The sequence below is a fragment of the Chiroxiphia lanceolata genome, chromosome 1 (genome assembly GCF_009829145.1).
Source record: "Chiroxiphia lanceolata isolate bChiLan1 chromosome 1, bChiLan1.pri, whole genome shotgun sequence".
Taxonomy (NCBI): domain Eukaryota; kingdom Metazoa; phylum Chordata; class Aves; order Passeriformes; family Pipridae; genus Chiroxiphia; species Chiroxiphia lanceolata.
In genome coordinates, this window is record NC_045637.1 from 64,324,715 (window position 1) to 64,346,092 (window position 21,378).

General features: G+C 39.1%; 1 protein-coding gene across 1 annotated transcript in view; it reads right to left on the minus strand.

Annotated features, from left to right (window-relative positions):
* Positions 1-21,378, minus strand: part of GALNT12 (polypeptide N-acetylgalactosaminyltransferase 12) — a 46,833-nt gene that overhangs the window by 23,267 nt on the left and 2,188 nt on the right. Inside the window, exons 2-5 of the mRNA XM_032674468.1 lie at positions 8,950-9,119; positions 8,076-8,265; positions 4,604-4,789; positions 2,312-2,429 (exon numbers count right to left, since the gene is read on the minus strand). Of these exons, the coding sequence (XP_032530359.1) occupies positions 2,312-2,429; positions 4,604-4,789; positions 8,076-8,265; positions 8,950-9,119 (664 nt within the window). The remainder of the gene's footprint in view (positions 1-2,311; positions 2,430-4,603; positions 4,790-8,075; positions 8,266-8,949; positions 9,120-21,378) is intronic.

Below are 21,378 nucleotides of genomic sequence, written 5' to 3' on the forward strand. Positions count from 1 at the left end.
GCTTCCATCTCTCTTAGTCATCATGCTTTTAGCAAAAGCTTTTTCCTTGTTGCACCTCTCAAAATCACAGAGAATTTCTTAGGTTTAGAATAACTGAAGTACAAGAAAGAGGAAGCTTGAGGACAAGTCTTTTCATGTCATCTGGAGAGAGCGGTGTTTACAGAAAGAAGAACAAAAATAAATTAATTTACAGTGTTTTTCAGTAGTCTTGCTCCTAATTTTCAGGTCTGACACATCTAGAAAACACAAGGACAACAGCATTAACACTGATTTATCCCTCCTGACCTCTTTGAGCACCGTGGGCAGCCAAAGAACACAGTTAAATAACATCATAGCACTCTGCTCTTTTCCACAAAAATCCTCACCACAGGGAGCACAAATAGAGGGGCTCCAAATCAAATAGAGGAAAGCATGTTGCGTACAAATGGGCAGATCCTACTGGCAATCTGCACCAGCAAAACTGACATGACAAGGCATATTGGTTGGCTGTTGCATAGTCTGCCCTGTAAAAATCATTTGTGTCCCAGAAGTCGCTTGATCCACCTGCACCCACGTGCCTGCTTGGCCCCTGTGGGGCACAGCAGCGTGCTCATGTGCTCTCTCCTGGAGACTCTGCTACTCCCTTTGTGGTCTTCCTGTGCACTAGGCCACCTCTGATACTTCCTCTGTCCCATGAGGAGACCACATGCTAAAGGAGTAAAAGCACTGCTCATACATGCTGCTGCACCTCATAAAAAATGAGACTGGCTGCTGGAGCCTCATAGAGGTCTATGGCAATGAAAACTTGGCTCTAGAGAAGCAGGCAGCACAGGGGCACTTCGAGTCATAAAGGGAAAGGATCAGGCTTGTTCTGCCTGCAAGCTTTTGTCTCCTGAAAAGCGACACAAGGAGTGGAGAGCCAACAACTGCATGCCAAGCACACTGTCTTTGAGACTTTTGAAAAGGAGTTGTAGTTCTGGATACCCCAGAACTGGAGACAGCTGGGAGACTTCTGCTTCAGAGGGACACAGTGCTGATGGAGGTGGGTCAACTTTAAGCTTCAGGTGGAGGCCTGCTGAATTAGACCAAGACTACTAAGTAGGCTGTGTGTTTGGACTTACGTGACAGAAACTTCTCACTGTGTGGAAAAGGAGGTGGCCATAAATGCAAACAGCGTTTCCAGCTGAGAAATGCCCCCTCCAGAAAGAAACCATGTCAACTCTAGGCCTGTGCTTATTATCTTTCCTATTAATTTTCTTTCCATATTTCTGTACCCTCTGTGCTAGGATTCCTGCACTACAGGCAGCAGGAGACAGGAACAGCGACCAGGAAGACTCCATGCTTCTCTGATATCAAGAGAGGCAGACATCAAGAGAGACAGTCTGCTTATGCCTCCTTTCTCAAGAAAGTGGGTTTGTAACATTAAAATGCAATTTATCCCTGAAATCTGTTGTCACACGGTACCACAATTCAGTGACTCACAGAAAGGCAAATATGACCATAAAACATAACTGGTGATGGGCACAACAGAAAAGGGAAATCCAGGACAATAAGTTGTGAATTCCCTGAAAGCCAAAAGTGGCCCTACAGTGTCCCTCCTACGTCATGACTGGATTGCTTCAGTGAGCTAAGTGTGATATGGTGCAAACCATAGGCAGCCAGTGCTCAGTAGGAATCAGCCACGCACTCATAACAGCTGAGTTGAGGAGGACAAGACTGTCTTGCTTATCAGTCTGGACTATCTTGTGTCTCCTCTCTTTTTCCCTGCTGTAAATCTTTTTCATTACAGCTATCTATCTGCCTCATACCTAAGCACTGGCCCACCCCCGGCGAGGTGCAGCTCTACAGTTCCTGGAGATCTTCCCCATCACCTTATATAACCCGTACATAAACTTTTCCTGAGGTGAAACAGAATAAAGCCTTAAAAGAAGTACAGGGGCTGCCTTGTCCTGCCCCACGAGGACCAGCTACCAGCTGCCTCCTGCTCACTCAATCAACCACATCAAAGAATTACAAATGCTTCTTTCCAATGACCTTCTTCAAGCCACAGAATGTAAACTTTACCCGCTAGTATCACACCACCACTTGTATTTTATACTGGCACTCAAAACAAAGACATGTTTTAAAAATTGCTTTAAAATGACTATTTGGAAGGAAAATAACAGCTATACCAAAGTGTGAGGAAAACATTCATATAAAGACCTTCTAAAATACTCTCTTCTTAACACTTGCTTTTATTACAGCTATTTCACTATGTAAAAAAGGGCATGAAGAAAGAAATAAGAAACTTGTTTTATTCTCAGGAAAAGAAACTTTCAATTAAGCCACCTACCCTAAATGAGAATTCAAGGTTTTCTCCTCCCCAGACTTCCATTCCTGTGTCATATGAACCAAGATAATCAAAATACTTTTTGCTCACAGAAAACAATCCACCTGCCATGGTTGGAGACCTGTAAAAGAGAATAGTAAATCTGAATTGAATAAGAAGCAAAAAAATTAATGAACCTATCAAACAGACAAAAAACCCCATATATTTTTATTTTCTATTTTCTCAGTCTTTTCTGGATACAAAGTAAAAGCCAGACATTGATTGGTTATCATGAGGCCATTTAAATTTAATTTTGTAGTAAAAAAATTGTATCTGAAACAAGCTCCAGAATGTACAAATATTGTCTTAAAATACTTTTTTGCAATTGCAGTGTCTTTGTGTATAAATGAGTTGTCTCTTATCTTTACATAATAGAACATAAGTTTGGGGTTTTTGAAGCAGAACTGTATTAGTCAGCTCTGAAATTCTCAGTGCTGTACCTTTATGTATTTTATCTAAGTAATAATTAAAAAAATATTTGTGCTTCGGTAATTAATAACAACATTCTTGATCCCATTAAAATCAAGTGAAAAAACTCTCAGACATCAATTAAGAATTAAGTAAACATAACCTCTAAAGACATTTGTTTTCTTTCTAAGATCTGCCCATTTGTATGTTCTTAAATTCTTTACTAAGTCTGAGGAAAAAAAAAAATCAGGAGTCAAGACTGGATCCTCATGGAAGATCACAAGGCCCAGAGTGACAGTGCACTTAAGGGATGTACTTTCAGTAGGGTAGCATGGGCACACATACATAAACTTGTATTTGTTCAATATTGTTCTTAATTGCTCATAGTCTTAGAAAATTACTCTCTTTAAAGTACCAAGTATATAATGCTGATTGGAACTGAGTTCAGCTGACATTTTCTGAATTTTACTAAATTGCTGTTGAGGTAAATATTAAAAAATGCAAGGTGCAGTGATCAATTAGTCTTAATCTGTCAAAACCAATTTTACCAGCTATCTTTTTTGAAGCAACATTGTCTCACATTGTCATATGCTGTTTCGAATAATGGAATGAGATGAGGCAAGACAGAAGGAAAAAAACCAAACTCCATAACCAGTCAAGTTCTTCTATCTCCCTCCAGAACTCATCTTTCCAAACACAGCTGTTGGTGACACCACTCTTGGCACTGCTGCTTTCTCCAGACACTTGTCGAGCTCACAGTCCCCAGGCTACTATGAAACTTTATCCCTCATCGTTCTCCTCTTAGCATGTCAAAAACAATTCTTCTTGTCATGAAGAAGAAAAAAGCATCATATTTGAGCTAAAGGATTTTAAAACATTTACTCTATTTTGAATTTTTATGAAGGAGGATGTGGACTAATATATGCTGAGAAGGACTAAACTACTGCCTCATTTTTCCCATGTAAAAAAAATGTTCTCTCAGTTGAGGATAAGTTCATTAATATTTGTGAAGTACTGGGTATTATTATCAGGATATGCCACTTAGAAAAGACTGAGAAAAATTAATCACTCTGTATTTGCTGTAGTCTATAAGATAAATTATAAATAGAAGTAAGTACTAACAAAAATGCCAAACAGCTTAATTTATTACAATACACTGCTGAAATAGAGCAACTTTCAAGTTCAACACAGCAGACCCTAAACTATCAGGATTTTATCTACAGTGCCCATTTTCGAGACGCCTTGTTTGTTCTATTACCTTACCTCTCCTAAAAACACAACATAGAGTGACAAATAATACCAACCGATTGTAACTAATCTTAAATTAAAACAAAACTAATACCCACAAGGAAGACATCAGAGTGAGCTCCTGTGAGACAGCCCTTAAGAGAAACCTTGGTGGATAGAGCCATATCGTTTCATCTCAACAAAAAACTGGCAAAATAACTTTTGCATTCTAACTGGCTAATGATTTTTTTCTCTTTTCATCATTGCCCATGATGGTTTTTACAACACGGAGCTCTTCGCTTTGCACAGAGAACATCCTTCAGTATTTATCAGTTACACCCCTTCCAAGCCCTGATAAACATCCCTGGGAGTTTGCCTAGAGGAGTCAAAAGACTACTTTGTAATAAGGATTCTATATGGAAGATGACATAGGAGTTTCAGCTTTTAGACCAGTATTTTTTTCAAGACCATGGTAAGCAGGAGCTATTTTGTAAAAAATGGGGAACTAAGCAAGATAAGTGATTTTTAGTAATATGCTTATTTCTCAAATATTTTTCAGCACCTGGTATTTTCAGGTGAAATCAAAAACACATTCACAACATAAGATGCATAAAAATTAACCTGATCACATCAGTCTTGGACTTCCTCCGTTTTTGTTCTCTTTCAGGGGTACTATGCCAAGTGAAGACCAGCCTCCAGTCAAATCCACCAATCTGTGGCTCACCAGCATTTCCCAAGTATTCAAATGTATTCCAGTCAATGACATCAATAACAGGGCAGACGACGGCTGTTTCTTCTTCCGCAATCCTGGTATTTTTTTAAAACAAAAGGGTAACTTCCATTAGAAACTTCTCTCAAAAGCTATAACTGACAAGAACGAGGAATGCTTACAGATACCAAACACGAAGTTTTGCTCCTTTTCAATTCACACTGCAATACAAGGAAATGATGGCTACAAAAATAACCACCAGTTTCCTACTGAGGATGCATCAGGAGGATGTATCAGGATGGACTCGGCTATAGGCACCTGGTAAGCATCAATCTTCCTGGACAGTGGAAGGGAGGAATGTCAGATGACTTAAGATAACACATTAAGCATCTGGCTTGGCTTCCATAACCAGCATCACATTCTCAAAAAAAAAAAGTCTGTTTTCTTTTTGTACAGGTTGCTGCATTTAAGAGAGTAGCATGATTGTATAGTTCTGCCAAGGTGAATAATAAATTAGCCAGCCTCTTGGCCCTCAAAGTCATGGTTGTTCTTGTGATAATCCACAAAAAGTTACACTAAGTACTACAACAATAACTCAAAAAGAAGCCATGAGCTTTAACGTTGCATGTTCTTTTGAACACACAACACTGGAATTAGATCTCCAACAGTGAAACATACATAAAGGAGGCTTCCAGAAACCCTGGCAACATAGGAGATGAAGAGGAGAAACGAGATAGCACTGCAGAATTACATACCTATCAGCAAGGGTGATCTAAAGATAGTCAAGATCTTTATCATACTAAGAATACATCAGAGCTGATGACATTTCTTGCAGGTCTACTTCTTCAAGAAGATAAACTCCTTCCTCCCATTTCTCAATACCGTGCAGGGTTTTCTGGATTCCTTTCCAAAGCCATTTGCCCTTATAAATGGCAGCAGGATTCTTTGCCTTCTCCTCAACTTCTGGAAAGGTCTGTCTCAGTACTAGGGGCAACTTCAAGCACACAAGCTCAAGCTAAGGTCTTTCTTCTAAATCACTGTTTAGCATCTTCTCTACACTAGTGTTAGACATCCCCTGATAGCTGAGTGCAATGAAGTAACATGTTTGACTTTAAGATGCTGGTACTTGTTTTAGCCCTTAGTCTTCTGGTTTACATATTCCAGAGGTGAAGGAAAAATGAACATATTATATTGTCAAATAAGTAAGAAATGCAGTGTATCTGTCATTCAAAGAGAGCCAGTTCCTCATGGGATTTTAAGATTAAAACCCCCAGGCTGACCAAGGGCTCAGACTCTGAAATTAGAGCAGCTTGTGAAGGTTAAATGCAGCAGAGAACAGCAGCAGTTCCACAGAAGTATTGTCTGAGCTGACAAAGACTGCCTTAAGTATGAAATGGTCTCTTGTTGCTGGAGGGAATATGCAACACAGCTGTTTTCTTCATTATCATCATCCATTGAAATCTTGAGCACACAAAAGGGCTTATACAAATATTGCTATCTCCTCTCTCAGTCACATAAAACTAATGTACAAAGCAATGAGAATCATATGTACACAGAGAAAAAAATCCCAATAAAATGTAAAAATGCTTTGCTGCTCCTGTAACAAGTAGAAAAAGGAGTAAAAATTAGGTGGCTGGAATATGATTTTAGTTATGAAAGGAATCACATAAGTGAAAAGCCATCTCTTTTTCCGTAAGTTAAGACTTAATTAGATGGTACAAGGCACAGGCGGCTTACAAATACAACCATGTTTGTGCTGTAAAATGCACTGTTGTATTGCTCCCATACATTTCAGTCAGATATGCCATGGAAAATTCCCCTTAGAGATGCACATCTGCATCTGCAGCAAGAATACCAAGAATTCCAAGACACATTCAGAGCTAACTTTTTACAGAAGGTGATTTATAACGTGTAAAATTATCCCAATCCTTCCTCAAGATTGCCACCTAGTGGTGTGCTAAAGAAGTGAAGAAATTTCAGAATCGTCTCCACAGTCACAGTTTCTTTAGAAGCCAGTCGTTAAACCCATGCTCATTATTTGATGTTTACCCCTTCTCCTTTCTTCAAACTATCATAGTTAACCCACAGTCATCTGGAGTGTACGGCATGAAATTTAGAAACAAGGTAAGTATGGCAATTTTAAGAAAACAAAAAACTAAAATAGTATTCTAGATACAATTTCAAATGGACCTGGAGAGTTTGAGAACACATCCCACGAGGTATCAGGAAGACTTGCATACATCAAGACAGCATGTGCTTTTGGAAGTCTTTTTCCATTTTGCATAGGGCTGTTTTTTCTGGTCTGTATCCAAAGTCTATAGCAGCCCATGGGAATCTTTACAGGATGCAAATCAAACCACTGGCCTGGAGGAAAGAAATTTTTTTAACTGTGTTTTAAGGAGAACTGGTTTTCTATACAGAATATTTGGGAGTGTGATTCAGGTACTCTATCCATCAGCATATCCTTATGGCATCCAAGGAGGTAAAGCCATAAGCTGTCAGTAAGGGGGACAAAGCAATGGATGTGATGTGAGGGCAGCAGGGTGCTGTGGTGAGGTGTGCCAGTGGCAGAACTGACAGCAGAAAAAGTGCATGTATGGCTGATGAATATGCATGGATGAGGCTTCAAGAATACCCTAAATATTCAAAGCTGTAATGAAAAGCTTGTATTCTGGTTTCCAGGTTTTTTTCTTGCAGCTTTTGGAGGGTTCTTCGGGTTTTTGTTTTCTTTGTTTGTTTGTTTTTAATCAATGGAAGTTTTCTGAACAGCCTGGCAGATCTGCAGTATAGACAAGAGACTACAGAGGTGTAAAGTTCAGTGTCCCGGGACAGATGGTTTCCAAGTCAAAGTCAGTGTTGACATAGCATTAACTCCTCCCTATCCTACCCCATCATTTTTTATATTAGAACCAGTTTGGAAAGACGGATTTCCTCAGGACCAGGAAGATGAAGTTTTTTGACTTGTATTCCACTCTGCATATGTGCACATTGTCCTGCAATAGGGCATGTCTCAGGGCACGCATCTTTCCAGACCTTCTCATCCACAACCCTGGCTGACAGAAGCAGACACCTTTCCCAAGGTAGTTTAAAAGCTGAGGGTGCGGGGATTCCTCTTCCTGAAAAATTCCCCTTGTCTGAAGAAAAAGAGCAGCTTGGTCCCCAGGATTAAAAAAAAAAAAAAAAAAAAAAAATCCCATTTTCTGATCTTTCACACTTCCATTTGCTTCCCCATAACCAGGAGACAAACACTTGCAGTGCCTCAGGGACCAGGCTTCAGTAACATTTGGTAAGCTACAAGTCATTTTTCCAGTGCAGAGGAGTGCCAAATTGTCTTGTCTCTTCTTCTCCAGTGGGAAAGAAAACCAGCCCAGAGCATCAGCTCACCTTTCCAACAGTGGCTCCAGCCAGCCCTCATGGCATTCACAGTGGCAGTCCAGGAAGGTCAGGATGTCTCCTTTTGCCACAGATGCCCCCAGCAGCCGGGCTCGAACCAGCCCCTCTCGCTTATTTGCCCGGATAAGACGCACCTTGCGTAAACCAGCCACGTAGTTCTCCAAAGTCTCCTTTAAATGTTCTATAACAAACAAACAAACAGAAAAGTAATAATATAGTTCTGGAACAATTTGTTAATATCAAGCTACAGAAAGTTATCTCCTCAGTAGCATATTGCTTATAGCAGTACCCTAAAGATACTGGCAGTTTGAACTCCTAAGAAAGGACATGGAAAAAACACAGAACCTAGATGGACAAAAATAATGGTTACTTTTAAGAAATCAAATGCTTTACATTTGGCCCTGCAATTCATTTTCAGATTGTTAAGTGCTTCTCAAATGTTACTTAAAGATTTGTCTGTGTTTTAACACAATTCATGTGTAGTGAAAAATGCCAGCAGTGCCTTTGTGTCCCATTATTCAAACTAAACCAAAGAACTAGGTAGCTGTCATTACTTGAGACACCAGGGCAACCTCAGAGCAATCAAAACCTGCTCAAATCAGGCAACTTAAAATGTTTCAACAGACTGTAGGTTATCTATGCAGGCAAGCAGTCACATACAACACATGCTTCCCCATTCTAAACTAAATTTGGTTCAGATGCCAAATTTTTCCCTGGCACGCTACAAGAAAAAATATTTTCCAATTAGATGCCTATGTTGTACAATATTATGGTATGTGACCTAAACAGTATAACTTTCTCCCGTGGACTGGCTGACCAAAAAAGCCCATCAACAATCAACATTATTTAGAATTACTCTTCCTACCTTTGTCACTGTAATCATCTACAAGAATAATTTCTTCCAAAAGAATATCTGGGGATGTCTCAAGAACACTGTGAACAGTTCGCAGAAGTGTTGACCAAGCCTCATTATAAAAAGCTATCACAACGGAGGTTTTTGGCAGGTTATAATAATCATACATCTTCTCTCTGCATCTGTAAGGGAGGGTATTACATTTAGTACAAGTGCAAAAACGTTTGTTTTCAGAAAATGATTCTCAAATGAAGAATTTGTATGCTATTTACTAAATGTAAGCAAGAACATAGGATCTTAAAAGAACTTTATGTTTGTGGAAAAGTCATGCAAACACTTTCAGGAAGCTGCTCTTCTAGAAGCTCTATTTTCTTAGAAGTTTTATGACGAAAATTTTGCAAACTCTCAAAATGTCTAAAAAGAAAAATAATAAGAGGTATTCTGGGCTGGTGTACATGCAGTAGCTGTCTATGTACAATAATAATTCAAGTAGAAGAAGAAGCAAAAGCCAAAACATGCCACAGATTACAGAAAGAATATTAAAAAACAAACAAATAAAAACCAAGCAAACAAATCCCCAGCAACCTAAGTGCGGTAAAACCAGTAACATTAATTACGGATCACTTGTGCTTTGGAAAATAAAACAAATGTAGACAGTAAAAATATAACTGTGAAGGAACAGCAACATATAAAGAGGAAAAAAAAAACAACCAGCAACAGAACTGAGACATATGTACACTAAAGCAGAAATTGGAAAGATCACAGAACTGCCAAAATATAATAGTGAAATCCGGAAAAACTGTAAACAGACATAGAAATGCGTGAGTTTGGGTCTACAGAGAGCCAGGAAGTTTGCAAGCCATTGAATTAAGCTCCAGAATGTATTTGCTATAAATACATATAGGAACTTCCCTAAATGATCGTAAGGATGTCAAGAAAATTACAACTGAGCCAAATGTATAAATTGTTAAAAGAATCCACTGGTCTAAAAGAATTTTAAAATAATGATCATATTTATTACAATTTCTCCCCTTTGCTTAGAGCATTCCACATTAGCACTTTTATTAAAACTCAATAGAAATGGTTTCGAGATGTTGGAACTTTCTTATGTCTCCAGCTTACTGCCTGGAGTCACCAGGGCTTATAAGGGGCAGCAGGACATACTTCAACTCCTGTAGACTGCTAGGTCGCAACAGATACCAAAGCAGGTAGGACATCCCTCCTATTGAAACAGAACAGCAATGAGTCCTCCAAAACCCATGGTATTGGGAGCAGAAAAAGGAAATCAAATTGATCAGTAGGAAACCTGAAAGCAAAATCCCTTAGGTCAATTTAGGGGCACCAAAATTCCCCAAAACACTCAGAAAACAACATTAAAAGCAAACTGCTTACCTATGGTACATTGAGAAAGTATTTACAAACTATTTAACACTGCTGTGTTTCCAATTAAAAAAGACTTGCAGGTTTCTTTAGAGATTATGCCACTATTAAGATCTATTGTACAGAAAGAAAAAAAAGTCTGAATCTGAATATTCATAGAATTAAAATTCTTATGAGGAAAAGAAAAAGTCTGTAGAATATTTCTGTAATAAATACCTGAAAATGAGGAAGGAAGGAGGATTCATACCTACTGTATGAATCCAATTTTGAAAACTCATATTTACTTTAGCCTAACTGAAAAACTATTTACACTCAGTATTGCCAGGAAAAAATTCTCCCTTTTTATTACAGTCACTTGTACCACATAATTTTGAACTAATTTCTTGATGAAAATAGGATCTTCACATACCCATTTTAGAAAACTGAAGGAAAATATAAATAAATAAAAACCCCTCCAGTAAAACTTTCTCTGGAAAATATAGCAGAAAGATTCACAGAATAACAATGCTGTGTTCCATTATTTAAATAAGAAGGAAATCCAAAAGGTCTAAAGAAGCTTATAAGCCTAATTATAGATTAAAGACTTCAACAGATTTGCCTGAAAATTACATGCTGGAGACGGCAAACAATTTGGCACACAGCAAGGCAATCCCCAAAGTGTTTATGATTCACTGTGTATTGCTGCCTCCTTCCTTGAGCACACCTCACACTGCAGGAAAAGGTCAGCCTCCTACAGGACATAACAGAGTACACATTTTTTAGGTTTCTGAAGTCAAGAAAGAGGTCAAAACTAAAACTTACAATCCCTAAAGAGAGTCTACAAGAAAGCTGATGAAGGATTTTTTATAAGGGCCTGTAGTGATAGGACAAGGAGGAATGGTTTTAAACTTCCTCTTTAAAGGAAAATTAGAAAAAAAATAAAAAAAATAGGAAAAATCCATTATTCAACTTCTATGCAGACTTACATGTTTATCTCAAAAATTATTTCCAAGACATATATTTCTTGCTAAATTGCTACAAGATCTCTACTGTTAGCAGTCTCAAGCATGGCTGTTAAAATGAGGCACACTTTTCCTCATCTTTCAGTAATGAAAGAAATTTCAAAGAGTTTTGCTAAGCCTTAAAAATTAATCCCATTGGAGAGATTACAAACCCAAAGCATTTAAACCCTACAAAAATTATAGTGCAAGAAAATCTCTAAAAAGCTAATGAATCCCTGAAATGGAAATGCTTGGAAGTGTTGCTGAATAACGATTAAGTGGCATGCATATGGACAACTTCACAAGATCATCATGGCTGGGCTTCGCGAACGAAGATTTAGGAAGGCTCTATCCACATTTGTTACAGGCACGCTGGTGGCTTATGAGGCCAATACGTGACAGACATATTCGATTGCAAAAAGCACAACAGAAAGACTCCTTAGATGGTGTATTCTGCAAGACACGGTTCTTTCTGCGTTGCCTTTTTTCCTCGAGAGTGATCCTGCGTGTGTTCTCGAAGGAGACAGCTGCGTTATAGATGCTGTGTCTCCAGGCCTCCCGATTGGAGGCCAGAGTAGACCAATTATGGTGATCAATATGGCCAAGGCTGAGATGTTGTTTCAGGGAGTCCTTGTATCTTTTCTTCGGGGCTCCTCTCATGCGGCAGCCAGTGGCAAGTTCACCATAAAGCAGGATCTTAGAGAGGCGGTGGTCCTTCATCCTGGAGACGTGCCCTGACCAGCACAGCTGTGTTCTCAGTAACATGGCCTCAATACTTGTGACTGCTGCTTGCTCTAGAACAGATGTATTGGTCACAAAATCTGACCAGCGGATGTTTAGGATTGTACGGAGGCAGCGTTGATGGAAGCGTTCTAAGAGATGCAGGTGGTGGCAGTAGATGACCCATGATTCGGAACCATATAGGAGAGTAGACAACACTATGGCTTTGTAAACACTGATCTTGGTGCTTGTCTTCAAGTGTTTATTGTGCCATACCCTTTTGTGGAGTTTTCCAAAAGCACTATATGCCTTTGCCAACCTGTTGTCTATCTCTCCGTCGATCTTACCATCCGAGGAGATGAGGCTACCTAGGTAATTAAACTGCTGGACTGATTTGAGCTCTGATTGGCCAATGGTGATGTGGGGATGATGGGGGACTTCCTGAGGTGCAGGTTGATGGAGGACCTCTGTCTTCTTTAAGCTGACTTCCAGCCCAAAGAGCTCAGCAGCGTTTGCAAAGCAGGATGTTAAACACTGCAGGGCTGCTTCTGTGTGGGCAACAAGCAGCATAAAGCAGCTCCCGGACAAGATGGTTTAAGGTCTTGGTGTGGGCCTTCAGTCGCCTTAGATTTAATAGACTTCCATCAGTATGATATCGAAAGCAGTCCCAATGACATGGTGTTTCCACCTTTCAAATCTGATTTTCTAGTGTGTACTTAGTGCATTTCTGTATGGTTCATATGTCACCTCTGGTAGTTGGGGAATCATGACTTAGGGTATTGAATTGGAGTCTTTTTTTTTTTCACAAGATATAGAAGCTTCAAAAAACCCATATCAAGTACAAAACCTGACTTGAAGCATAGTGGTCATAACTCAGCTTTTCCATTCCTCAATGTCTATTTACCACAGAAGCACCTTAGTAGCGCATCTTCTGTATTCACCTTTGCAAACTTCATGTACTTTTATTCTCCATGTGTCAACCAAGTATCCAGGCTGCTACTTTCCAAGTGAATCATTTCACTCCTACTTTGGGTTATTCAGAAAAACAAATGCCTATCAGTTATGGTATGTCATTCAAATGACAGGGGGGATAAAAACTGGTGACAGCAGTCCCAAAATATGTTTTTGCAGACACTGGGAAGGTATGTTTATGCTGCCTATACTGCAACTTGCTTTTGGCTTCTGACTAAGGCATTCTTTTAGTGCCACCCTCGAACTCATAATTCTGTCCTTTTCAATATAGAGGATCATGTTAAGACAGGATTAATTGCATCTCACATTAACCATCCTAAAAGCTAGGTGTTACTTTTGAGCTAATCATCCGGACTCTGCAAGTCCATAAACACAGATCCAGAGGGCAACTCTCCTCACCCTTCTTAAGCCATTTATCTAGCACAGCCAAACAGACCTCTGTGGTTTCCCACCTCCATCTACAGAACAGCTGCTTAACTTTTCTATGACTAAAGTTAAAGTATGTAGAGTCTCTGCTACTGGCTGTTGACACATCACCTTGAACCTCATTATCATAACTAGCAAATGCTTTGTAAAAGCATAACATAGACACAAAACAAATACATTTGCCTGTAAGCGTGACATTTCCAAGCATGGACAATAAATGCAGATGCATTTGAAGTCCAATATATTCTTTCACTACTCTCATGATCTTATTCAACCACAGGAACTTTACTGCTTTGCAATAATTATATACATTTTAAAATAAACAACCACCTAAATTAAAAACGTGTGCATGTTGAATGGGCTCATTTTCTTCAGAGAAGTACACAATATCTCTAGTCATGCTGATTTTGGAAACAGTTATCAGATACCAGGGTCGATCACCGAAGAAAAACCTGATGCTAGCATATCTGAGGAGCTTTTTTAGAGTCAATAAATGCATAAAGTCTTAAACAGAACTCAGATTTCACTAAAAAACATTGATACGTACTGGATAATAACCATAAAAGGTATGGTAATGCAAAGGAGTGACACCTGCTCAGCGTCTGCCCTCTGGTGATTCCCGCTCTCTGCAGACCCACTAGAAAACGTACAAGCATAATCCTTGTGCACAGCAGACTGGCACCCAGAGAAAATGTGGCCAGCACTGCCCCTAACCACCTCCCAAGGAGTGGCCCGGGATGCTGCTCTGCTCCAGTAGCAGCCCGCTTCTGCATTATCCTCCATTTCCTTCAGGCACTCTCTGCCATGCTGGGTGGGTGTTCCAGGGTTCCTTTTGCTTGATTACTGTCACTTAAAAGATCAATATAAAACAAGAAATGCCAAGAGACAAAGCTTTTGTTTATCAATTTATACTAAGACAACATCTACATTTTAAAATTCTAATTGTGTTCATCCATAAATTTTTAAATCTCTAGATAAGAAGAAAGAGAAAATAATACTGGTACGCACCTGAACACAAAACCACATTCACTATGTACCATCTTTCCGGGATCTTTTACTACAGCAACTCATCTCAGTCGACAAATACAAACTGAAGCAAAGCACGTAAAAGTGTATCATCATCCATCCAAATTCCTGTGGGTTTGGTTTTGCCTTTTTTACACCACATTTTTAAGCCACAGTCTAACCGAGAGTATACGGCTGAAAGGTTTAGTAAATTAACCTTGGAATCTACTACGCTATAAAATCTTCTGTTAGCAAGTTTTACAATAGGTTATTTATTAGAAACTAAGGAAACATCAGTCAGGAAATGCCTAAACAAAATTAAATGGGCTGCTTTGAAGAACATTTGTGTCAATTAACGTAATCACTCAATTTATTTCATTGTAAGGAGCTCTTTCTCTTAGAGATTTGTATCTACACACAGGGAGAGAGAGCATGAATGTGTGCACACTGGGCATGCTGCCATGAGTTAATTAGGAATGGTTGCTGACATGCTCTTATTTAAGACTTTCACCACAACTGTGACAACGATACAGCAAGGGAAAATATATTTTTAATCTCCAAATTTGATCTTCTATATGCAGTTACTCATACTTTAAGAAAAAAATATTATCTGCTCTGTGAGTTTTCAAAGATTTGTTAAGAATACAAACTGCTCATAAATTATTTAATGCTTTCTAAAGGTACACTATATAAGTTTTGCTTTTGAAATTTCAGTGTGAATGCCTGAGGCAAGTTCAAGATTGCGTAGCTTCTCTCAAGAAGTGCAAAACAGCATGTGTCACAGCTATATCTGATTCAACGAGATTTATGTGACTATAGTACGTGACATTGCCATATATGCCCCACCATAGTGTCACCTGGAAAACACTGCCAGGGTCCTACTTTAGGTTGGCTTTCACACCTGGCTAGGAACCAGGTTCAATGGGTTTGTTATGACAGGCTGTAGACATGTTGACTCACCACACAACCTCCTTTTCTCTTTCTAATTTGAATGGTTGAAACACTGAATTAAACAGCAGATGTTTTTTTAGTAAGAGGTGTGCTCAAATGTGGAATTTTGTAGGCTGTAAGCAAATAAGGCTGATGGGGACAAATGGCAGCAGCCACAGACATCTCAATCTATATTCACCATCTCCACTGTCACTCCATAAGCTGTAAAGCCAGCAGTGTGGGCTCTGGGATCTGCCAGGTATCTTCACACAAGAGAAGACACCTCCTTCTCCCACCCTCCCCAAGTCATGGCAGAGAACACAGCTGTACTAGGGTCTTCTCCCCGCTTTTCTGTTTTGCCTTCCCCACTGCTCCCAACAGCAGCTCAGGGTTCAGCACATCCATTAACAAGCATCCCAAGCTCTGCAGCATGACACAGATGGCAGCACTGGTTTCTAAGTCACCCCACAGAGTTACCAGGGCTGTGTCACCTACTCCAGGCTGAACATACAGTTGAACAGCTGCTTCTCACCCCTCCTTGGAGGAAATCGACCCATGGATAAAATCCAGCATGTGAGCAAAAAGCAATGCCACCCTATTACATCAAAGCCTGGGATATAGAAGCATGGTATGTCCAGTGAAATTTAAGGATATGATAAATAACATTATTCTTCTCCTCTTCAAACACTACCCAACTTTTCATGTGAAATTTATTTTCTCACATAAAACTACTTTGAGCCAATGGTCAGTTCTGGGGTTTTCTCTTAAAAAAAAAAAAAAAAAAAAGTCTTACTTAAGCAGGAGAGGCTCCACTGGTTTTGCACACCTACACATGCCACGTGTGCTCGGCTATTACAGAAAAAGGCAGCAACGTTTGCTGAAGGTGTGTCTTGGTCCAATGAGCAAGGCAGATAGCAGCAAGTTGCAGATAACTGCCATAATGCCCAAATTATTCAGGGGCAAGGCTGGAACACATAAGCAGCGCGAGTTCAGGCGATGCTGGTCTACACTTCCCCAGCACGTGGTCCCAGCCCAGCAGCCTAACTAAAAGATCCCTAAATTATGCCTGCTGAAACAAACCACGTTAGAGAGCCCCCATGTACACTCTACAACACTGTGATACGATCAACTCTCTGAAAAGAGAGGCGAGCTAGACTGTGAAAGTTTCCCAGGTTATTTGATGTTTTATAGAACAATTCTCTCAGTGACAATAAGGTCTTGACAAGACAGACCGCCAAATGCTGTTTTAAGATTTCAGACAATAAAGGGCTACACTGCCTAGTATATAAACATAGTGAGAAGCAAGAAAGAAAGATAGGAAGCCTTAAACAGAAGAAAATATTTGCTAAGAACTTTGGAGGGCAGGGAGGAAAGCAAATCTGTGTAAAACAGATTAAAAAAAATTAAGAAAAAAATGTCTAGAAAGCCCACCTATGAGAATTGACTAAATCTGTATCCTAAAATCCACAAATTTAAGAAATCCATAGAGCCTCCTAATTCCAAATTTTTAGAGAAAGGTTATAGAAGTTCCTACCTGGCCCATATTCTGGACGTGCAGATTAGAAGGGAATTGTGCATGTGACAATGAGGAAAACAAATTGATTTTCACTTTAGTTTCCTGATTTGAAACAGTGGTTACATTTTGCTCAAATAGTTACCTGTGTGCAATATGCTTCCAAGGTAGTGAGATACACTTAACTTTATGGCACATAGCCATACCATTTCCTACACCTACATTCAGAAACTTACTTTCATCACAGTAATTTGATGCAGGCCAAGAAAAATATTAAAAAACAAAACCCCTAAAAACAAAACAAACAAAAAACCCCACAAAACACCCCCTCCAAAACAAAACAAAAACCCCAAAACAAAACAACAACAAAAAAAATCCCAAACCAAACCACACAATGATGAAGTATTACTCCCCCATTTAACTGTATGAGGAAGGAATGAGATGTCTCAGAGGTACGCTGCTTTGACAATCTAAACCCTGTTTATATATGCAAGGAATCCTGCCAACTAACACTAAAGTAATAACTCAAAGGTGTTACAATTAATGTAGTTACTAGTTACAATAACCTCTACCAGAAAAGGTCAGAAGACAAACGAAAAGAAATCCAACCCTAAACAAGTGAACATAGTGTTACAGAACTACTACACCAAATACACTTTTAAGTGTTTAATGCAAAGTATTTGCTCGTAAGAAGTAGCATACTGCGTCTTCTGGACTCTGATTAGATGTAAAACATGGGAATACCCAATGCCAAAACCAGCCCTGGGCACAGGATGCACCATCAGCTGTGTGTTTAGAGGGAAGGGATGCGAAAGAAGGTCAAGCTGCTGCAGCTAACCTCTTCAAAGAGTTCATATTTCCTATATGGACCACTGCAAAACAAAAAGAAAAAGTCACTGCAGTTATTTCACCTCTAGATAAGAGATGAAAGAAAAGCTCCTGGGTGAAGTCTGGCAGTCATGGCAGGCTGAGGAGGAAACACCTGGCTGCTGCGCCTTTTCCCGGAACAGAGTCAGGTTAAAACTCCTGGCAGGAGCAGCGTGCTCATCAAAATCAGATGCTGTGATTTTTGGAGTAGAAAAGGGATCAAAACCTAATATCAAGGTTTATTATGGGAATTTGCTAGCAAGATACTATCAGATGAGCATCCTGGGTAATTTGGTATTCACAGCCCAGAAAACAAACCATAGAAGAAAGTGAGACTGTAAAGGAATCACACTGAAATCTGGGAACAAACAGGAAAAAGAGTTTTGAAAGTCAGAAAAGTCCTAGCACAAGATTGTTACGCTAAACTCAAACACAATATTCCCCCAAAATAAATAATATTACAGGCATAAATGATGGTGACAGAAGAGTTTAAGTATTTGTGTAAACTAGCTATCTATATAAAGACACTTAAACATATAAACACAGATATTTAAATAGATATATAAAATCAAACACCTAAAAAACTTTTATATAAAGAATCTCTATCTCCATCTCCAAAACACAGAAAATTACCTAGAATTAAAGAATGAACCTCTCAAACTTTTTTTAATAGCTGCAAAATATGCAGATCACATTCAACACTTTTAGGGCTTTTGTGGCTACTTAAAATCATTTGCCAGTTAAGGAAATACAGGAAAGAATTAAAAATCCATTTCCTTGTGATCACAAGTAAAATGAGCCCCAAGGGCTGATTCAGGTTTCTACAGCGAAAAAGACAACATGAAACGCTGAGTTAGCACAAAAGTGTGTGTTCCTGACTTGTTCCTTCTGTGGCAAGAGTCAGCCAAAAGGCAGCTGGTGTGATTTTACAGAAACCATCCCCAAAATAAACGTGCAATGCACCCCTCCTGTGAGAAATACTGAAAGAAAAAAAAAGAAGCTAGAATGTCTAAAATCAGGAACAGCACTTGAAAACAGCCCTTAATCTAAAAGAACACAAGTAGAAAACCTGGAAATGTATTTCTTACACGCCGTAACAACCTGTAAAAGGCTGTCTAAGAGAACATATCAGTTGTCTGCCTAACCTCGCAGTCCTGTAAAACAAGCACATGACAAGAAGCCCCATGGGACAGGATGCAGAAGTGTTGTTGCGGGGGAAGAAAGGCAGAGCAGCACTGGCCAAACCGCACAGCTCAGAGCTCATCGCATCGCACTCACAGGGCATCAGCCCCAATGGGGCCTCACTAAGTCAGTGTCTGATAGAAGATTCTTGTTGGTTTTAAACCAGTTGTTGCTTCCCTTATGAGTGAAAACACAAGAAATTAAAAAATAGATGTCGGGAAGACAAGCAAGGCCATCCAGGCAACATTATGAACAGAGGGGGAGGGAGGTGCAAAAAAAGTCACTGTGGCAGCGATGCAGCCTTGAAAGAGGTATCCAAAGAACCTGCTGAAACTCCATCCTTGGAGACTTGGAGGTTGGAGTAGACACCCCAGAGGTTCCTTCCAACCTCTGTCCTTCTCCGACCCTACAGCAAATTTAACTTCTAACCTTGTACAAACTCTATGATCATTTAGTAACTTCCTCACATTCTTATTCATAGGATTTTTCCAAAATAGTGCTCTTATAGGTTGTCTATATACTATGTTTGTTTATATGTATGATTAAATATTTATATTTATGTGTATATGAATATATGTTCATAAATATATACACACATAGTCACATGCACAGTTCTAGCCGCCAATAAAACTAGAGTTCCTGTGTGATGAAACACATTATCAGTTGCTGATCTCAAGAGCAGACAGTTAAAGGAAGCAGAAACTGTCTAAAGGAAACGATAGAAGTTGTTGAGCTCTTCAGGTCTGTGGTTCTACAGAAACAGGATCAGTTGTCACAAAAAGCATGCTACAGTAAAAAGAAGGAATAAAAACCTTCTGAATATTTGCATTGTTGGGAATTTATTAGTAGGTGAAGCATCTTATTTTGAAACTTCCTGGATTCATAGTCAAATATCATCAGTCAGTACATTATTTGAGACAGTAATCTCAGCCAAACTGTTCTTCTCTTCCTGCATAGAATTACCAGACATAGGTATTAGCAAGTAACTTGCCACATTTCTGTTCCAACAGCAGGTCTAGGATGTACAAAAGGTAGCAGTATAAAATGGTTTTTTGTCATCATTTTCTGATAAAGAAACACTTTGTGCCATAATTTTGCATATCATGCTTAATGGCTTATTGGTTCAGATACTCTCAATCTTATCAGCAAAATTCTAGTTTTCATTGGATTCAAATGTTTGTACCCAGAAAGCAGGCTCATTGATGAGTGTGGGAGGACATTAAAGTTAAAAGGAGCAGGGAGGACCCAGGTGGTGGTAATGTTGCCTCTATTCTTCCTTCTTTCATCCTCTCATTTTACTGGCATTTAAAATTTCCAGACGTGCCTCCATACACAAAAGAATATGCTGAAACAGACCAAAAGCCCATAGCCCAGAACACAGTCTCCAAGTACAGTATCTGCCAATATCTCCTGAATACTTGATTTAAATTTTCTAGTAGATGGACTTCCTTATTCTTTATAGTAAATGGATTTTTGGAACAAGGAGGTGGCAGAATTTGTTTTATCCACTTTTCATCAACCATGTATTGCAGCAGCCCAGGAAGAGGTACCAGTAACACATCTGTCTTTCAGGCTGAAGACCTGTCAATTAGTTACTTTTTTATGAAAGCCATGCTGTAAGTTGAACAGCACTGGGTCCAACACAGATTTCTACTGCACTTTATTGGTGACCCTTCACTATTTAAAACAAAACAAAGCAAAAAAATCCCCCAAACCAACCAACCAAATAAAAAAGTCCAAAACAAATGCTTTCTAGCTTCTATTCAGTTATTTATAAATGCAAGAAATTTCCATCTTATTTCACAGTTGTTTAGGAACTCATCAAAAGCATCTGGAAATAACTTTTTATCCATATAATTACGACCTTCAAAGAACTCAAATAGGTTTGTAAGACACATCATCCCTGACAAAAGCCAAGTTGACTTTCTCAATAGATCATGCCCAGCCATCTTTCCCTTACCACAGTTTGTAAATAACATGGCTGAAAGATATACAAGGCTTGCCAGCACATAGTTCTCTAGTTCTCCTCTGGGACTCCACTAAAAAAATGGTGTATTTGCCACCTTCTGGTCTTCAGGTACCAAAACTGTTTCACTGATCACACCTGAAATTTAGCCTTTGCACCATTTTAGTGGACAGTTGAAGCTTAGTTTCAGTCTACCATTACAGCCTCACCTATCACAAAAATGTTCATTAAAGGTCATTACCAAAATTAAAATAAAAAAACTAAGTAATGTTTTCCCTAAAGTTGTATAGCCTCCCATCTTACAATGAAGTGCAATGAATGTCTATCACTATAGGCTCTGTGATACCTTTTCCATTTTTTTTTTTTACTTCAATCACTTAAATGGTCTTCCCTCATAAGAGAGGGAGTTAACAACTTCATTGCAAAATTGCCTTTGAGGAAGTTTTTTTACATTTGTTGTGTGAGTTGGATAGATCTCTGTAACATTTTTGCCATAATCT